The sequence below is a fragment of the Perca fluviatilis genome, chromosome 3, assembly GCF_010015445.1.
Source record: "Perca fluviatilis chromosome 3, GENO_Pfluv_1.0, whole genome shotgun sequence".
NCBI lineage: Eukaryota > Metazoa > Chordata > Actinopteri > Perciformes > Percidae > Perca > Perca fluviatilis.
In genome coordinates this window covers 30685357-30704246 of record NC_053114.1, presented here as the reverse complement: position 1 = coordinate 30704246, position 18890 = coordinate 30685357, and the positions used below count along the sequence as shown (strand labels likewise).

General features: G+C 41.8%; 1 protein-coding gene across 2 annotated transcripts; it reads right to left on the bottom strand.

Moving 5' to 3' along the window:
- Window positions 1–2947: 2947 nt before the first annotated feature.
- Window positions 2948–18654, bottom strand: urb2 (URB2 ribosome biogenesis homolog). 2 transcript variants are annotated; one of them, XM_039795062.1, is made up of 12 exons: window positions 18549–18654; window positions 17715–17862; window positions 16952–17128; window positions 15544–16694; window positions 15303–15441; window positions 12641–15182; window positions 11967–12127; window positions 11651–11761; window positions 10727–10969; window positions 8451–8547; window positions 7760–7887; window positions 2948–4847 (listed from the first exon to the last, which is right to left on the bottom strand). In XM_039795062.1, the coding sequence occupies exons 2-12, from the start codon at window positions 17838–17840 to the stop codon at window positions 4650–4652; spliced, it is 5073 nt and encodes a 1690-aa protein (XP_039650996.1). In that variant the 5' UTR covers window positions 17841–17862; window positions 18549–18654; the 3' UTR covers window positions 2948–4649. The 2 variants fall into 2 exon arrangements, with proteins under 2 accessions (XP_039650996.1, XP_039650995.1); XM_039795061.1 differs by lacking the exon at window positions 18549–18654 and adding an exon at window positions 17973–18515.
- Between the last annotated feature and the right edge of the window lie 236 nt (window positions 18655–18890).

Here is an 18890-nt window from a genome sequence, read left to right as displayed (position 1 = left end):
AGGCGCTAAAACGGAGCGTTTCAGACAGAGGGTGAATACACGTATATCGAGACAGACAGTATGAGAAAGATAATGTGTTTTTTGAACATTAAAGCATGGAAACGTGTTCTAGTAGAAACCTCAAAAACTAATATGAACCTAAAAAAGAGCATAATATGTGACCTTTATGTAAACTATTTCAATTCTTCCACCACTGTAAGAAGCCGATGGAAAAAACAAGAAGGTTTTTGGGGCCATTAAAGCATCAGGAATGGGCCTTCAGGAAGGAAGCATTAAGTGTCCCCTCATGTTGTAAATGATGGATCTTTTTTTTTTTTTATCTTAAAATATTCTGAGACATTTTGGAACAAGTCAACATTTAATTATTAAAAGGTGCAGTTCAAATAGATATGTCTATGTTCTGTGGCACGCAGATCAACTCTCTGAGATAGAGCTCAGCTGAAACCCCTTTGGCTGAACTAAAAGTTCTCATTCATGTTCAGCGTGGTTCAATCTGCCTCTGACATATTTCATTTTAATGGTGACAAAATGTGATTTTTGACTGGAGAGCAAAATGCCCCGCAGTAAAAAAAAAAATGCTATCAATACACACTTTGTGCTGTGCCTCCAAAGAGTGTCCCAGTAGTATTACACAAACACATAGCCTATATTCATTGCTGCTCCCGCTACGGTGGTCTGAAGAGAGACTCAGTATGTTTATGTTACCTACAGTAGTGTCAGCATGGATGGATGGAAGGAAGTCAAACTGACTTGGAGAGAGAGAGAGAGAGAGAGAGAGAGAGAGAGAGAGAGAGAGAGAGAGAGGGAGGAGGGGGCGGGGTAAGAAGTGAAATAGATGTTGTGCAAGTTTAGCAACACAGAAGTAAAAGAGGTTTTAATCTTTTGCCCTTTGCCTCGTGTCCTGAATAACTGTTATGAGGGTCTCAAATGTGGCTTTCAAGGACTCTTCCAGAAATAGAGAGGAGAGGCAACCAGTCTGGCTGTGAGCTTGTCGGTCATCTCAACTGGGATGTAGTGCCTATAAAGAGTTACTCTAAATAAGGTTAACATGTTTGTTTTTCATTATCATCTTTCATGAGTACAATATAAGAACATAATTAGAAGCTAACTGATGTCAGTCTTTTTGTTTAAAACAGAAATCTTGTACATTGGAATTAAACGGTCATTAAATCGTCAGCCAGTGTGGCCAGGTTAGCTCAGTTGGTAGAGCAGGCGCACATATATAGAGGTTTACTCCTTGATGCAGCAGCCACGGGTTCGACTCTCACGTGCGGCCCTTCGCTGCATGTCATTCCCCCCCTCTCTCTCTCCCCTTTCATGTCTTCAACTGTCCTGTGGAAATAAAGGCCTAAAAAAGCATCTGCCAAAGTGCAAAAGAGACCTTATTCATGGGTCAAATTTCAGCAGAATGACAACAAATACATACCAGCTGAGTAAGTGAAATCACAGGTTTTGCAAATATCAGTAAAAGTTTTGTTTTGTATGTAACGGCACAAAACAATCAGAAAAATAAGACAGACTAAATAAGGTTAATATTGCAATGCTACCAACAGCTCTTAAATATCCTGTCTATCGAAGTGACTTTGACTCATATTCCCCTTTATACATTTTTTGTTAATTATGTTTAACAGGTGTTGGTCTGTTATCCCTATATAAATATGAAGCATACACATTTGATTGTGTAAAAGAACCTGGAAGGGGCGGCCTCTAGCTCACCCAGTAAGAGCGTTCGTCCCATGTAGGCTGAGTCCTTTGCAGCAGTGCTGGTTTGAATCTGACCTGCTGCCCTTTGCTGTGTGTCATCCCCCATCTCTCTCACCATTTCCTGTCTATCCACTGTTACTATATAATAAAGGGAAAAGCCCCAAAAAAATAATCTTAAAAAAAAAAGAACCTGGAAAACCTGCTTCAAACTACCAGTTATACTTGTTCTATTAGTTTGCCAGCATCACAATAGGTTATTTGTAACATGTATTTTACATATATATTAGATATCTGTTTCTACCTTTATAATATTGAATGAATATTGAACAGATTAGTAGTGATGCATTTACTATATGGTACCTCCATAAGCCTCTGAGCATTGATCTTTATATATTGGACAGTTTTGTATCACTGCAACATTCTTATAATAAATGCAATTGAATACAAATCCCACACAGGGATTAAAACATTCACAAAAGTGTGTGAGCACTATTGCTACATATGCTACTTACATAGTGGCACTACAAAATGCATGAACATTTCTTTAAACATTGTTTTATACCTGCTGTTTTTTAAAACCTGGTGACTAGAAAAAAAACAAGCATTTTCTGCAGAAACTGGCAAAGGAGACCTGGCCTGTTCAGTCTTTATACCTCAGTCCTTGTAGAGGAACAAACAGGGGACAGGCGGGTCAGAACAAAACAAGTGTCCAACATGTCTGAGAGCTGCTGCAGGAGAGCTTGGAAGGTGTGTTCAAACCATTTCCTGTCTAAACTGTTAATTAAATGTCTCATTTGTAAAGCTACACTGAAGCAAAAAGGCTCTTTGAGGAAATAAGGTTTTACAAACGGTCTTCCATTTTCTTAAACTTTGCTTTGATATTCTTCTTAGATTATTTTTTGGGGGATTTTCCTTTTATTGTACAGTGACAGTGGATAGACAGGAAAGGGTGAGAGAGATGGGAGATGACACGCAGAGAAGGGGAGCAGGTCAGATTCAAACCTGCGCCACTGCAGGACTCAGCCAACATGGGGCGAACGCCCTTACTGGGTAAGCTAGAGGTTGCCTGCTTTAATATTCTTCTGTAAATTCAAAAATGTTTCCCATTTCAAAGCATTCACATAAACCTTGGGTGAAACATTGTCACCTGTGAAAGGAGTTTTCAGCAAGTCCTGTCAAAACCATAATTACCGTAATATGAGAAAGTATAGATTGTACTTGCAGGCACAGTGGCCAAGAGTCCCTTTATTCATTTTTTTTTTTTTTTAACAACACTATATTTATCAGACAGCAACATTGAACTGTCAGACAAATATGTGGACTTCTATTCTTAGTTACTTTAGTACATTAAAGCCCCAGATCATCATACAGTAGTAATGTCAATCTGTTTTTTTAAACCTTTTTAGCACTGCTCACAAATGTCAATTTAAATGATGAATTTGCAGCATGAACCCCTGTGCGGTCACTTACTGCCGGCCTTTGTATCAGCAGCTCAGTTGATCCATTGAAAGCAAAATAAAACAACTTTCAGTTCAACTTATCCTAACATAAAGCAACCAGCTATTATAGCCACAGTGTGTCTACTGGGGCGTCACACAATCACAGCTTTACAGGTTTTATATTGCTTCATTAGTAAATAGGAGAGCTCATTAGACACATATTCTCTTTTAATACCTTCACCCGACTAAAAGGTTTGTTTTTGTTTTTCAAATGCTTGTAGAGTAAATGCGAAAGGTTGTTGCCCTGCTGCAACTAAAGCACAAAACACCCACAGAAAGGAGTTTTTCTTAAAATCAATGTGTTCAAATAAGTTGTGATAGAAACAATAGCAACTCTTCTTCAGTCAGTCTCTTCATGAGTTTCATAAGGTAAAGGCCCTAAAAACCCATTAAATCTCTTGATTTTCCATAAATCTGATTGATCATTTCCTCTTTAGTTTACAGAAACACAGCTATGACTGTATTATTTAATTATTAATTTGCATCTAAAAAAAGCACAGTTCATTCATCCATATTTGTCAGCTTCTATACTAGAAATATTGTAGCGAAAACAACAATACTGTGGGGGTCACAGTGGACCTGGCAGTCTAAATGATGGATACCTGCAATCTCCCAGGTTAAAATCCAGCTTTGTCCGCTCTAATCTCACTTAACAGTTTGTGTCTGATCCTCTACTGTACTCAATCGATAACAGGCAAAAATACACACAAAATATATATGGATGAAAAAAAAAAAAGACGATACGGTGCACAAAATGACGCAAATAAACAGGCTTGAGACAGAATTGTATTTAAATTAACCTGTTAACTCCACAGACTGTTACAGTCTAATGGTTAAATCATGGCTAAATCATTGAGTTTTGGTAAAAAAAAAAAAAAAAAAACAGCAACATAGAAAAGATGTAAGTATAATTCACGCAATCCATATTTTCTTCAGTAATTCAATTAAATGATTTTAAAATAATAAATATACAATATTTTACACATGATTTGTCAGGGTTACAGTGACAGGTCTTTCTGACGAGGAAGCACTTTTCAAACACAGTGCCCACTTCCTGTATTGACGTCATCAGAGTGTCAGAAGGTCCTCACACAGTTTCCCTGTGTGCCTCCTGAGAACAGCTACTATTCCTCCAGTCAGCCATGTGCTGTATGTTTAAGCTACAGGGTGTAACCAAAGTGATCCACCTGTAGATGGCTTTGTGTTTGCAACAATTATTAACCAGTTACTGTGTGTATAGCAGGCTGTGCAACTGTGTCGTTAACAAAAAACTGTCAGGAGACAAAAAAAAACTAAATTTTTTAGTTAGTAGGTTATCCACAAGCTGTCCCCATTCAAAAGCAGAAATTACATATAAAAACACATTTTTCCACAGAAAGAACATTTATTCTGATCTAATTAAATTGAAATCTTAACTAAAAGGTTGAGAGTGCTTGTTGTGACAGCTCAAACAGTGTACTTGTCCTCTCCTTGCCTCTGTGCTTTGTGGTAGTGGGTGTAGCTGCTGTACAGCTCATTGAACACCTCCCTGACTCCCATCTGCAGTCCGGCCGTCAGAAACTTAATATCCTGCTCCGTACACAGGTCCAGTATCCGATAGATCCCCTCTGTTAGATGCAGCTTAACGTCTGGTCGCAAAGTAACCTGGAGAGGAAAATAAGAGGGCAGTTGTCTTTGTTTCACTATCAATAGGCGAACGTTACATACACCCACTGCTAGCCATCTCCGCTTACACATTTTCCTCAAGCATTTGAACAAGATCACGTTTTTCCTCTTGCTTAGTTGATTACGGGCAACGTGACACTGTCCGTCTACATACAGCCTGAGGGTCAGCGTGTGGCAAACCTAACAAGCCACAAATGATGTGCCACAATAGTCTCACGTCCAGCTTCATAACCATGAATCTCAATTTGAGTGGCATCAAAGGACAGACATCATCTGTCCTGGCAAAAAGGTAATGTTAATGCAAATATTAAGAGCAGGCCTACAAAAGGGACGAGACGGATGATCAATGACAACTCCGGTTTGGAACAGAACATCAAATATTCAACAAGGCAAATGGAGCGGAGGGTTGGTTATAAAGGAATGGCCCACAGACCTGGATTTAAACCCCTCAGGGGCATTGGAAAGAAGGACATCCTAAAGAGGATGAATTAAATATAACCTTATTGTGCAACAATTGTGACACACACACACACACACACACACACACACACACACACACACACACACACACACACACACACACACACACACACACACACACACACACACACACACACACACACACACACACACACACACACACACACACACACACACACACTTTACTCTCTTCTCCAACAACACAAAAGACAAAACACCTTTTGTTCTCAGAGAACCCTGCAAAGTAAGGAGAAAGTTCAACAGTGTCTGGTTACTTATCTCCGCTACTTTCGACCCCCACAGGTGTTACACACCCATGACCTGATGACTTGTACAGTTGGCTGGACCACAGTCGTCAGACCTTTGACAAACATCATTACAAAGATGAAGGCCGCTCTGTGCTGATGACTGTAACTGTTAAATGATTAGCTTAGAAGACCTGGCTCACCTGATTACAGGCTTCACATTATGAAGAGAACAGCTTATTATGGGTTATCTGCAAACAAAGCTAACCTATCAGGAGTCAATGTTACAGTTAGTGGTACACCGACTGTCCAAATACCAGGTGTTTTTATCATATCTGGATTCTGTGATAGCTGAAAAGAACAGGAGCCCAGTGGCAGCACGCTGCTAGACAGTTATGTTTAGGGTTTGAGGTCCTCCTTGAGGCACCTTAAGGCTGATGAGTCACCGTCTTCTCTCACATCCAGTCTTTAATCCAAACACTTTTGCACCAGCTTGACAAGCTTATATTTTTACACTTAAGTTGCACATATGATACATTGTGGGTATACTGTACATGAAATCCTTTTGGTAAAACTCTACTGACAGTTCTTTTAGGACACAGGTCGTGGTTGTGAACTGTAATTACTTTGTAGCATTGCTACTTAGTTTTTGGTTCTATCCCACACCTATTTCTTGTTTGTCGGGACTGTTGGGGCTCAAGACTACAATCAAAAACAAAAAAATTGAGGTTTACCAGACCTCTGTAGCCCTCTCCTCATCTCTCGACATACATTGTGGGTAAAACAGGCGGCAGGTTTTGACGAGGAAGAAGTAATGCATGGAATAAGTAGAAGGGCACTCTGAGAGCGCAGACCTCCGCCAAGGCATGCCCTATTTAACTATGTTAATTCAGTGTGAATTTACCCAGTCGGAAACTCATGTGTCCGATACCACATGAAGGCAGCACAAAAGCTCTATCATGGAATGTTAACAAAAACGAAAAATACTTTGTGTATCCGCCCTGTGATTGGGATCTGCTCCAAAATGTAATGGGATCTTCCTTAGCCCTTGCTACACCCTTGAACAAAGTTTCATGAAAATCGGGCCAGTAGTTCTTCTATAATCCTGCCGACAAACCAACAAACAAACAAACAGACAAACTGAGCTGAAAACATAACCTCCTTGACCATAACTCTGGTTGTGGTGCATCGACTGATCCTTTTTCTTTAAACTGATCATCAAAACGGATCACCATCATGAGTCTGACAATGTTATAGGAGTACAATGATAAATCAGTGGTGTACTCTTTTAATAGGATTTTAAATAGAATAGCAACTTTTAATATACAATATTGAGACAAATGGCCCAAATTCACAAACTCCACCAGCATAAAAAAATTTTTTTTAACTGCTGCTCCACTGGTCTAATAACACCTGGAGTTCAATTCAGGCTAAGAAACAGTTCTGACACAGAGATGGCTAAATTACTGGTGACTTACAAAGAGGCCCGTCTCTTTGAAAAGCCCTATTTAAAGCACAAAACAAATCCAATTTTAAGATTATTAGATGACCCGCACAGAGCTCAAATGATCTCAAATACCTCTTCATTCAATTCCCACTGCCAATGTTAAGTCTGCCTGTCTGTCTGGATGGGTACTTCCATGTCTTCCTCTCAATGTGCAACTCTGCTGGAAACTGCTGAGTCAGGTTGGCGTCATGTTAAATACAGTCTGGTAGCAGAGAGGAGCCGCGTTCACAGACCAGACGTGACTCACTGCTCTGTGGGAACATCCAGCCTAAAGCTTCATTCCAGCCCATGGAGTTACAGTAATCCTGGACCCGTTCACTCAGATTTGTGAACATTCACAATCTGGCCGATGGAAATACTTCCCATATCTGCTTCTGGGAGTTAACATCTCGGTCACTCTGCTAGGCTAAATCTCGCAAGCTCAACGCGCACTTCCAGACAAACGGGGCTGGATCAAAGGATCAGCTGAGATCCTGCTGCCTCATTCATTCGTGCGTGTGTGCGTGCGTCTCACAGCTGTGGAAAATCAGCAGGGATGACAGAAGGGTTTTAATGAAGAACCTTGTTGACTGTGTAGGATACTAGGACTGCGTGTGTGTGTGTGTGTGTGTGTGTGTGTGTGTGTGTGTGTGTGTGTGTGTGTGTGTGTGTGTGTGTACCTTCTGCAGCTCTGTGACGTACTGGGCCACCATGAAGGCCGACAGCGTGGTGAAGCTCTCAGCTGTAGCAGCAATGTGAGAGTACATCCTCTCTATCAATCTGGAGCACTGGAGATACACGTCACTGTCTGGACGTTTAAAAACAAACAAGTGCTTAAAGAGAGCAAACTCTCAACTGCCTGCTTTTCGCACTGATACAATTAAGAGTGTTTTTCTCCACATTTATCAGTCCCTCCAGAAAAAAAACGCGATTATGCGATCGCATAATTCAATGCATAATCAGCCAAAGTCCGCACTTTCGCCGCATAAATTGCCGATTTCCGCACAAAATATGCGGGGCTTGCATGATTTCATAATCCCCGCATTTTCGTTGCAAAAAAGTCACATATATCTTAGCTGAAAGTTGAAAAATGTTGTATTTACTTCAGACAAGAGCAGCCATTTTCCCCTGTCACCATGGGAACGTCACTTTTTTTCCCCCTCTTTTTCATCAAACCGCAATTTTTGCAAGTTCCCGCAATTTCATCACATAAAATTGCATAAATATCCCACATATTCCATCGCATTTTTTAAGAAAACGTGCCGCATGATCAAGGATTTTTGCCCGCAACAATCACAAAAAAACATTTTTCTGGAAGGACTGATTTATTATATATATATTTAAGTCTGTAAGTCAGTAAGTAAGTGTTACCTGTGTCACTGTCTCCTCTCTGCCGACCCTCCTGCATGATTGACGCCACCAGACGATAGAAGACATTTAAGAATGACGGAGCGGCGTTCAACATCACCTGGACACACGGGAAGTATACAGTCATAAAATATATTCTTACCGTAAAAACATTTTGAGTAGAATTGTGTAGAACAAATCTATATTGTATATAGTTTAAACACTCATAAAGAGCTGCTGGGTTTCTCCGCTGTTTAAAGGAGGGATGGTACAATTACTTGTAAGGGTATCCAACTGACTTCATAGTATATGACTGCCTATTCACAGGAATTCGAATTATTCAAAAGTATTTGAAATCTTTTCAAATACAGTAGCTTTGGAGTGGTTTACACCCTCAGGACATCACTTTAAATTTTAGTGGACATTGGATTGTTCAAAAAGAAAACACCAAATGTATAGGTTAGATTATAGGGAGATATATAGAAAATGGTGCACAAGACATGTAGAGCATTTCCACTAATATAATGGTATGCTGCCAAAAACACACTTTGCAACCGAACAAATATATGGGATATTGTCATAGAGTGTGGTAAAATGTAGACTTGTGGTGAAATTAAAAGGGGAAATTAGGATGCAAGTTGAACAGAAAAACCTTTTAAATCTATCACATCATTTTCACAGCTTGAGTCATAACAGAGCAGTCTAAACTAACGATGTGACTGAGGTAAAAGTTGGATTCCCACAAAAGCTACGTTTGCATTTCTGTCCACACCTCTCTCTCTCTCTCTGTTCTCTATTCAAGGCCTACAGTGGACTGAGAGAGGGATGAAGAGCGAAAGAGAGAATATAAACGAGCGGGAGATGATGTCACCAGCTCTAATTGGAACTCGGTAATGGTTTCCATCGACTTATACTAGCTCCATGCCAACCACCACTGCATGCCAGCTCCCCTACCTCTCCTCCCTCCTTCCTCTGCCCTATCACACCTCCTTTCTTCAGCTCACTCTGCTCTTTTCTACTTTCTCCTGAAACTTCCCGCGTGCATCGCATTCAAATTACATCTCAGTCTTTTGTTCTCTGCCCACTGCTTCTTCCCTCATCGCTTTATCACTTCTTATTTTTATTCTCCTCTCTTCCTCTATAATTGTACTCTTTTCCTTTCTTGCCTCCACTCTCATCTTAGTTTTCCCTCTCCCCCTCCCTCTCTCCTCTCCTTTACCACAGTCTTTTGTCCTAACAAAACATCTGATATCAGTTAGGTGGTTCTTGCCCTCTTTGATTCAATGCAGCTGCCCCGTTTCAGTCGCACTAGGTCACTGTCTCTGAAAAAAAACAACTGTCAACATTTCAGAAAGCGAGTAACTAAAACCTTATCACATTAACACCATTTTAACATTACTGCAGCACATCAACCAAACAAAAGGCCATGTGTGGGCTGGAATGTGCATTCCCATTTAAGTTTGACATTTCTAGTAAAATCTTTCTCTATAGGGACTGTTGTTGCAATACAAGCACTTGCAGCAGTAAAAGCTGAGAATTTGGACATTATGAGGTTTTCGTGCAGCTGCAGCATGACTCTGGTGAGCTCCAATATCCTTTCTTTAAAAGCGACATTCTTCTAGGGCATCTGTGGGCTCAGCAGCAGAGTTTAAGGCACATAGTGCATTTTCTTCAAATGAGGGATTCAAACTAGCAGCCTTCAGCTAGAATGACCTTACTTACACAAGGGTTAGGTTTTTAAGTGTGTGTGTGTGTGTGTGTGTGTGTGTGTGTGTGTGTGTGTGTGTGTGTGTGTGTGTGTGTGTGTGTGTGTGTGTGTGCGTGCGTTGTGGGGGGGATGAGGTCAGAGAATCTTTAAGAATATTACAATACGTATAATTTCCTTTGAAGACCTGATACTTTTTGATAAATATCTTATATAATATGTTATATTCCATGTCTGAGTCCTTGGCAGCGGCCTGGGTTCGAGTCTGACCTGCGGCCCTTTGCTCATTCCATCTCTCTCTCTCTCCCTTCAATTTCCTGTCATTCCCCAGCTGTTCTATGATAAAAGGCAATAAAGCCCCTAAAGAATATTCAATATTTTTTAAATATATAAATATATTACCACATCTTGTTGCAGGGGCCAAATTAAACCCTTTAATCTAATCTTTTAAATATCACTACTACAATCTAAAAACCTTTGATATTATTGTCATAAAAATCAATTACTTCTTCCCATTTTCATTCTTCTCCAAGTTCACTTCCTCAACCAATCACTCCCTCTCTCCATCAAGCCCCACCCATCTGCCTCTTCATACCTGAGGATGACACTGAATGAAGGCAAACAGCGCCTCATGAACAGCCAGGAACGCTGATTGGTAAACAGACGGGGTCAAGTGGTCGAGGGGCATCGACTGGAGTGCTCCAAGGACCAAGATGACATGATGAGGGTTGGTGATGAGCCCCTCCCCTTGGCGCAGCAGTGATGTCATTGACATCACCGTAGGAACGGTAAAGGAAAGGGTCAGAGAGACGTCCTGAGTGGACGATTTTACTAAGAACTGTAACACAGAGAGATACGCACACTGAAAGAGTTAGAAACAAAATCAAACAACTATTAGAGTGTTTGTGTGAGTGCTTGTGTATATGTATGTGGGTGTGTGTTATGGTTAAACAGATTGCTGTGTTGCCTGTCTGCTCCACCCAGCAGGCCTGATGGAAAACACTGACTAAATTTGGCTGCTGAGTCACTCAAGACAGTCTTCCAGCACACGGTCACTAAAATGATTACTGTAAGGCCAAAGAAATTACTTTAAAGCACTCGGCGTGGTACTGTCCCTCTCTTAACATTTCTGTGTAAGTACTGAGAATTTGTGCTTGATGATTTGATCCTTTTGTCTACACATGAAAAAATATATTTTAATCACAAGATTATAAAAATGACTGACAGCAATTCCAGCAAGTGCACAATCAAGTTAATGCAATGTAATTTATCTGAATACAACCCAAGAGACAGCAGTATAATGAATACAGTATAAGGTCTGACATAACTAGTTTGTGGCCAATTACAAAATTACTGGATTGACCCAAACAACACCTGTCCTCACAAAAATCACAAACCTTTGTTGGAAGGCATGTATGTGTGCATGTCTGTCTATGAGTGACATATGACTGTATGAATGTGTTTATATGCCGACTGAAGCATGGGACTGTGTTTGTGTGTGTGTGTACATTTTTCTCACCACCATAGCAGATATAACCTGTGGTGCAATGAGCCACAGAGCCTTAGAGCAGAGCTCAGGTAACCGACAACAGGACAGCAGCTTAATGATGATAACTGCAGATAGCACCTCCTGGAGAACAGTAAAGGAGGAGGGAGTGTGAGAAAACGTTTAATTGCTAGATATTTGATGTCACATATGATGAGTGGGGGGGACTAAGCAGAATATCCCCCCCATCAAGTAACAGCTTTTACTTGTGATAACATCTTTTGAAAAAAATGAATTAGACAAAATTTAATAAAACAAAGGTGTACAAATTATCAGCATTCATCCTCACCCTGTAGCTTCCTGCCCTCAGCTTGCCAGTGTCAAGTCCCTCTCTGATCAGCAGCAGCAGCAGGTTGAACCGGCCTGTAGTACTTTTCTCCACCAGGTGGCGCAGCAGCTCCTGCACAGCTGGCTCCAGCTCACAAACATCATTTGCAGACAGCCAAGAAGCTGAAATCAAAAGGGAAAGTGTGTCACATTCAGAATAATGATGCGTAACTCAAATACCAAACTCCATCCAGTCAAATAAAACAATAAGCGTGTTAGATACCGTTCTGATTGACACCGTCAGAGATTTGCAGTCATGTTACACTGGACTGCATCATATTGAGAAGTGTTTATGTTTTGCCTACCCCATTTATAAACATGAAATATTTCAATATGGTATAAGCTGACCTGATGCCAAGTGTTAGATACAATGCCAAAAATAAGTTCTATGTGACAAGAGTTTAGTTTGAATTGCTTTGTTTTTTTTGAGAAATATGTCTTCTTTCTAAAAGAACTCTACGAGTGGATTTTTTTTTTTTTTTTTTTTTTTTAAACAAGAGACAGCTGGCATGGAATAAATTTAATAAAATAAGTTGTAAACTTATGTCGATATGTGTAATATGCAGAGGTGACTAATGAAAGAAAAACACAGACTGTTTGCACTGGTGGATGATATGTTTGTTCTTCATAATGTACCTGTCAGAAGTCTGTGCACATTCTGCAGTATCTGCACGTACAACTCATCCAACTCCTTTCGCCCCTTCTTCTCCTCTCCATGCTCCTCCTCCCTCTCTCCTCTCGTCTTCTCTACTGCTTTGTAGAAAGCAGACAGGAACTGGAGAGAAGAAACCAGGAAGTCCAACGGCCTGTGGGCACAACTCATTTCTTTGAGGATCTGCTGGCAGCAGCCCTGATAGAGGGTCATGTGACTCAGGGTGGGATGGGTGTCATTCGGTCTGTTCTCATCCTCCACTGACAGTGAGGAAAGTTCACAGTGCAGCATGACAGTAACAACTTCTACTACAAAGGCTTGACCGAGGACGCTGGCTGGTTGGATGACTGACTGACTGACAGTCTGGGGCTTTAGGACGGACTCGACAGCTGGTCCCAGTGCAGCAGTCGTTCTTGTGAGCATTTGAGTCAAAGTTTGATCCATAGGTTTACTCCTCCCCAGGTTAGACGTCATTGCCTGGGAGAAAGAGGTCAGCGATGCCAGCAGGAGATGAACAGACAAAACAGACGCTCCTGGATCTGGTTTACCTGACACAACTGCTAAACTGGGTGCCACAATTTGCATGCTTGCCATTTCCTTACTGGTAAGATAGCAGGCAAACTGTTCTAAGTTGAGTCGAACGCTGCTGTTTCGGATTATAATCAACTGGACCAAAGACCTGATGAAGCCCTGCACTGCTTTGATTAAATCTAACCAATCAGAGCTGCTTGTGGCTTGAAATCCTCCATTGTTGCTATGCCAGATGAGAGAGGACACAGAAGCCTGCAGCAGAGTACCAGCATGGATGAGCTTCAAAACACTTTGGAAGTTTCTACCCTCCAGGAGACAAGTCAGAATCCTGAGCAGCTTCACCAGGAAGCGAGCATCATCTCCAGATTCAGGAGGGTCTGTGGCCTTCTGGTCTGACTGACTGGAGGTGGAGGTTAACGTGAAGAAGAGGAGGAGAAAAATAGAGGAGAGATCCTCAGAGTTCATCCCATCTGGGTTTAGATCGGTTAAGATTTGGAGTAAGTTGACCAGCTCCTTGCTCTGTGTGTGAGTCAGCAATACAGACATCTCTCCAGTCTTTGAGGATGCCAATATATCTTCAACTATAGTTGTGGACAGAGGAAGCTGACCGGCATCTCTCTCCAAAGTGTAAGCTCCAATTCCTTTTTCCTGAAACTTCAGGAGTGTAGGAGACACATTGGGTACATGAGCTGCCTTAAGAACACAGACAATCCTTTGTGTGAGGGAACAAACTGTGGCAGAGAACAGCGAAGGCAACTCAGCAAGAACGGCGCTTTGGAGAAGCTGGGAAGATATAAGGGAGACAGTCAGACAGCCAGCTGGCCGGTCCTTTCCTCCATCGGTCTGACTGCTGAGGAGTGAACTGACAAGTACATCTGCTATGCAGCCCACATCTTCGCCGCTCAGGTAGGGAGCAATCAAAGGCAAATTGGATGTGACAATATACCAGTGTGCTACAAGGTAGGAGCTGGCGTTCACACTCGCTATCTGCCCGTCCCACACCTGCTCTCCATCCGGACTCACCTCCATCTCTGATTTAGATAAAATAAAGTGGGCTGCCCTGTTTAGCAGTGCTGCAGTGCTGGGTTCAGAGAGTAAGGGGGTATCTAACAAAACCTTCTTCATCTGTTGCAAAGTGAGGAGTTTGAGCAGCAAACAGCTCATGGGGCTGCAGGATGGTTGTAGACGTGCTGGCACAATCTCACCAGATAGGAGACTTTCTATACAAGTTGGGACTGAAGCACAGTCTTCAGTTTTACTTGCAGCTGCTGTCTGGGCAGAGTCAAGAGATGTGTATTTGCTGCAGTGGATATTAAAGAGCGTGTCGACTTCCACCAAGGTGTATCTGAGAAGGAGAGCAGCCTCCTGGGTCTTCTGTTCCCACAGTGCTCCTATTTTAGACTCCGAGACCTTCTCTGACTCGTTGTGGTCCAAATTCTTTTTGCCTTTCCTTGGGGTCCTTGGAGCTGGACTTATATTTGCTTTTACAGCCTTCTTCTCCGTCAACAACAGCAGCAGTAACTCCTTTACGACCTGTTGCATCTCCTCCATCAAACCCTGACTCTGCCTGACTATGGGAAGAGGAGAAGCGCTGTCTAGAGTCTTCAGACTAAACAAAACACCATGAAGCAGCTGGCTGAGGGAAAATAGCTTCCTTGATGCATCTTCTCTCTCTTGGTCCACCTTCATTTCTTTATTCTCCCCTTTATTATCTCCACCATCAATCTCCATCTTCTCTGCCTCCCATTCCTCCATCAAAAGGTCAGGTAATATACATCTCCTGATGCTCTCCAACACCAATGAGCAGATCTCTAGGCCCTGGGAAGGGGGAGTGTCCAGAAGACAAGTCCTGAGCGTGGCAGAGACGCCCTCAGACAGCAGAGGAGGTCGGAGGTTGTCCAGTGCTGGCTGACAGATCACCGACAGGAGCTCAGAGAAGAGGCGCGGCAGCTGACGGAGCTTAGTGTAAGTTTGGAGGAGACTGCATGCCAACAGCTGTTGGGGAAGAAACATTTGGTCTCAGTCAAAACTAATCTTTTACACATTTTACCATTTTGAATTCTGCATTTCCAAGTATTTATTCTGTTGATTTCTTTTTAGGATTTAGGTCAAGACCTGTCTGGCCCGTTGCACTCGTGCTTCCATGCATTCAGAGTTAACCCAGGCTGAAGATGACAGCTGGTCCAGGTCTGGTTCAAGAATCAGATGGTTGAGACTCAGCAGCACCTTTAAACAGCGGTACCATGCTGGGATGCTGAAGGACAAGACAGGAAAAGTTTTCACAATTATTTTAAATGTAAAAACAAAAACTTAAAAACAGACAATAACTGAAAATACATTAAGAATTGTTTTATACCTTGGCTGGGCGTGGTTAATGAGCATTTGTCCCAGAGCTCTGTACAATTTGAGTTGGACCTCTCCATGTCTGATCCTGTCTGCTGCCACATTGTAAATATCAGCTGACAGCGCCTGGCTTAGCAGGGACTCCACAGCCAGCAGAGCCAGGCTCCAGCTCTCTGGCGAACAAAGGGAGGCTGGGGGAGACTTCTGTCCAGGGGGCACAGAGACAGGCTGGTCTGCTTTGGCAGGTGAGAGTTCATCGAGACATACGTCCAAGGCCGGGACCAATCTGGTGAGGAAATAGAAACACAGCATCCTGTGTACTTCCTCACTTTCTCCTCTCCCTTTTCCGTAGCTTTCCAGAAAGAACTTAAACAGCAGAGACAATGTGTTGGACTTCACAGTGTAGTGCAGATGCACCTCACAGTAGCCCTGAGCACTCAGTTTGGAAAGTATGACACTGACTGGCTTCAAGGGGCCTTTTGCCCCTGCAGGACCACGTTTCCCAGAATCCACTTTAGATGGAAGGAGCTCCTCCTTGTAGTAGGTCAGATGCTCAGAAGGGAAAAGAGCCAAGTGAAGGATGGAGTCTATCTTAAGGCGGATGTCTCTGGACAGCTGGTGACGGAGGCGCAGATGTGTGTGAGAGGGCGCAAATTCCCCAGAAGTCAGCATGTGTCTGAGTAGTACTAAAGGTTGGATCAGCTGGTTGGTTACCATAGTAAAGACTCTATTAGGATTGGCTTGTTGTCTCTGAACTGACAAATAACATGACAGCACCTGAAGCAACACCTCAAACAAATTAGCTGCACGGAGGTTTTCCTTTGGCTTTGGAGAGGACTTATTCGCAACTAACTCTGGCTGATCTGAAGGACTTTCAATGATCGGCTCAATTTGGGTACTGTCCAAATCGCTAGTCATCACCTCATCTTGACATGTGACAGACTCAGTCATTAGGGGTTCTGTGAGCAATGGCTGTTGTAGCTCACGGCAAGCCAGAGAGCAAAGCTTAGCCAGGAGATCGGCAGTAAGTTCATACTTGGTGGTAAAGACAGATGAGAGTGCAGGAGAAGAGAGAAGGCCCTGACACACACTCAGTATGGTGGACACACACACCAGAGACTTTGAGCCAACACGTGCACACTCCTGGAGACGGTCAAGCAGCAGCTAAAAGCAAACAGAAAAAAGAGGTGTCAATAAACCTTCATATAGAAGCCTCAATGCACCCTCTTTGTAGAGTATGAATGTGTTATAGACAAAGCACTAGTATAATGTGTGTATGCATCAGAAAAAAAATTTTTAATAAATAAAAATCACAAAAAGAAGAATTAATCATTTTTCATCAATTTATCAGTTTTGCTGCATTACAAACACCACTCTACATTTGCGGTGGTGTTTTTATGGAAATACTGCCAGCAGCACACCTGTGCCATGTTGAGCCTCAGGCTGATGGTCTTGCCCTGCTTCAGAAGAGAGTGGAGCTTCCGGCTGTGAAGTAGATCGTCAAGGTAACACCACAGTCCTTCCAGAACATTCTGAGAAAACTCCACCTTCTGATTGTACCGGCCTGTTAGGGCGTGGGTGCACCAGTCCAAAAGCACCTGCAGTGGTGAAGGGTCAATACAGACATGTACAAATAAATCGTAGATATTTATATGCTGCTTTTACATCCATTTAAACAGACATCTTGAAATTGCAGGGGTTTTTTCATAAACTTGTCTAATGAACAACAACCAACAAGTGGAAAAGATAGCATCGTACAAATCCTTTAAAAGGTAAATTTGGTCTAAAAACGTCCAGTAATATGCGCTAAGATTGATGCCAATCCAAATCCAAGTCTGTGAAGTAGCCTACCTTTAAAAAACATCCTAAAAAGAATTACTACAGAAACACTAGGCTAAAATTAATAAAAAGGCTTTATTCAGGAAGAAAAGATGTAGGACACAAATCTAAAGACAATGTTAAAATAAATAATCAACAAGACCATTGTCTGCAATTTAAGTGCATACCATGGTATTGATCGTTATAGATAATACATTCTTGATTTAGGACATAAAATTAAACGCATTTACTTCAGAAGAAAAACTACAGCAGGCACTAGTTCTCATACTAAATACAGAACATCTACACTAGGTTTCCAGTCGAAAAAAGAAGAAAAACATCTTGTTATACAACTTCAGCTGTTACCTGTTCCTTGTTGGGCAGCAGGCACTGAGGGGAGATCCAGGCAAAACGGGCCAGCTTTAACTTGTCCTCCCATGAAGTCTGAGGACTCTTCAGTTTCAGATGGATCCCGGAGTAGATCGCAGCCATCGCTGCTACTGCTGGCACAAGCCTGAAGAGAGGGGATGGAAGTATTTATTTTAACAGTGATAAACTACATGGTTAAGACTAACGAAGAGGGTGAGGAAATCTCTATATGACCATGGAAATGGTGGTGCTTACATTAAAAGCCATGTACACCCCAGAACTGTAGAGAATCCACATCCACCACACATAAAACCACACACACACACACACACACACACACACACACACACACACACACACACACACACACACACACACACACACACACGAAGACTGAGAAAATAGTGACAGAAAATCAGGTTTGTTCCACAATGCAACCAAAAACCACCCACAACAGATATGTCTCTTCTTATTTTAGATATACGTATATTTTGTTCTCATTCTAGTAACTTGCAGCCCTGAGCCCCACACATACGACCAAATTTAACAAACACTCATTTTCAACACGATATTGGTTAAAGTTAAAAGCAAAGGCAAAGAATTTTTACTTTTCCGATCTGTTCAAGTCTGTCTGATAACGTTATCCTCTACAAACCAACATACTTTACAGCTAACGACAACTAGCTACATAACATGTTCTTGCGTAAGTATGTACAAGCTAATACTGTAACTGCTTCTAGTTTGCAGGCAAACAAACCATCACTTAGCTTCAATGTTCCTTGTTTAAGGATAGTTTCATGAACTTGTGTTTACTTAGTTTAATAGACTTACCGCTTTTTAATCTGCACGTGTCTGCTGTTGTTTCAGAAGTGGACGAACTTTCAACTTTCACCCTGCCGGCCAGGCAGAAGGAATCGAAAGACGATTTAATGAGTCTGCCAACGTTTGGCTCATTCACATGCCACAGACCCTGGTAGAAATCATTTTTTAATGTTTTTTTCGATGTTTATAAATCATAGACTGTTAAAATAATTATAATAATTAATAAAACAACAAAACAACAACATTAATTAATTCAGCAATTCATTTCAACTATGTTAAAAACTAAATAATTTAGCTAGCTAATAATAACGTTATCCCATGCCACCCTATTCTTAGGCATGAATGTCTGTA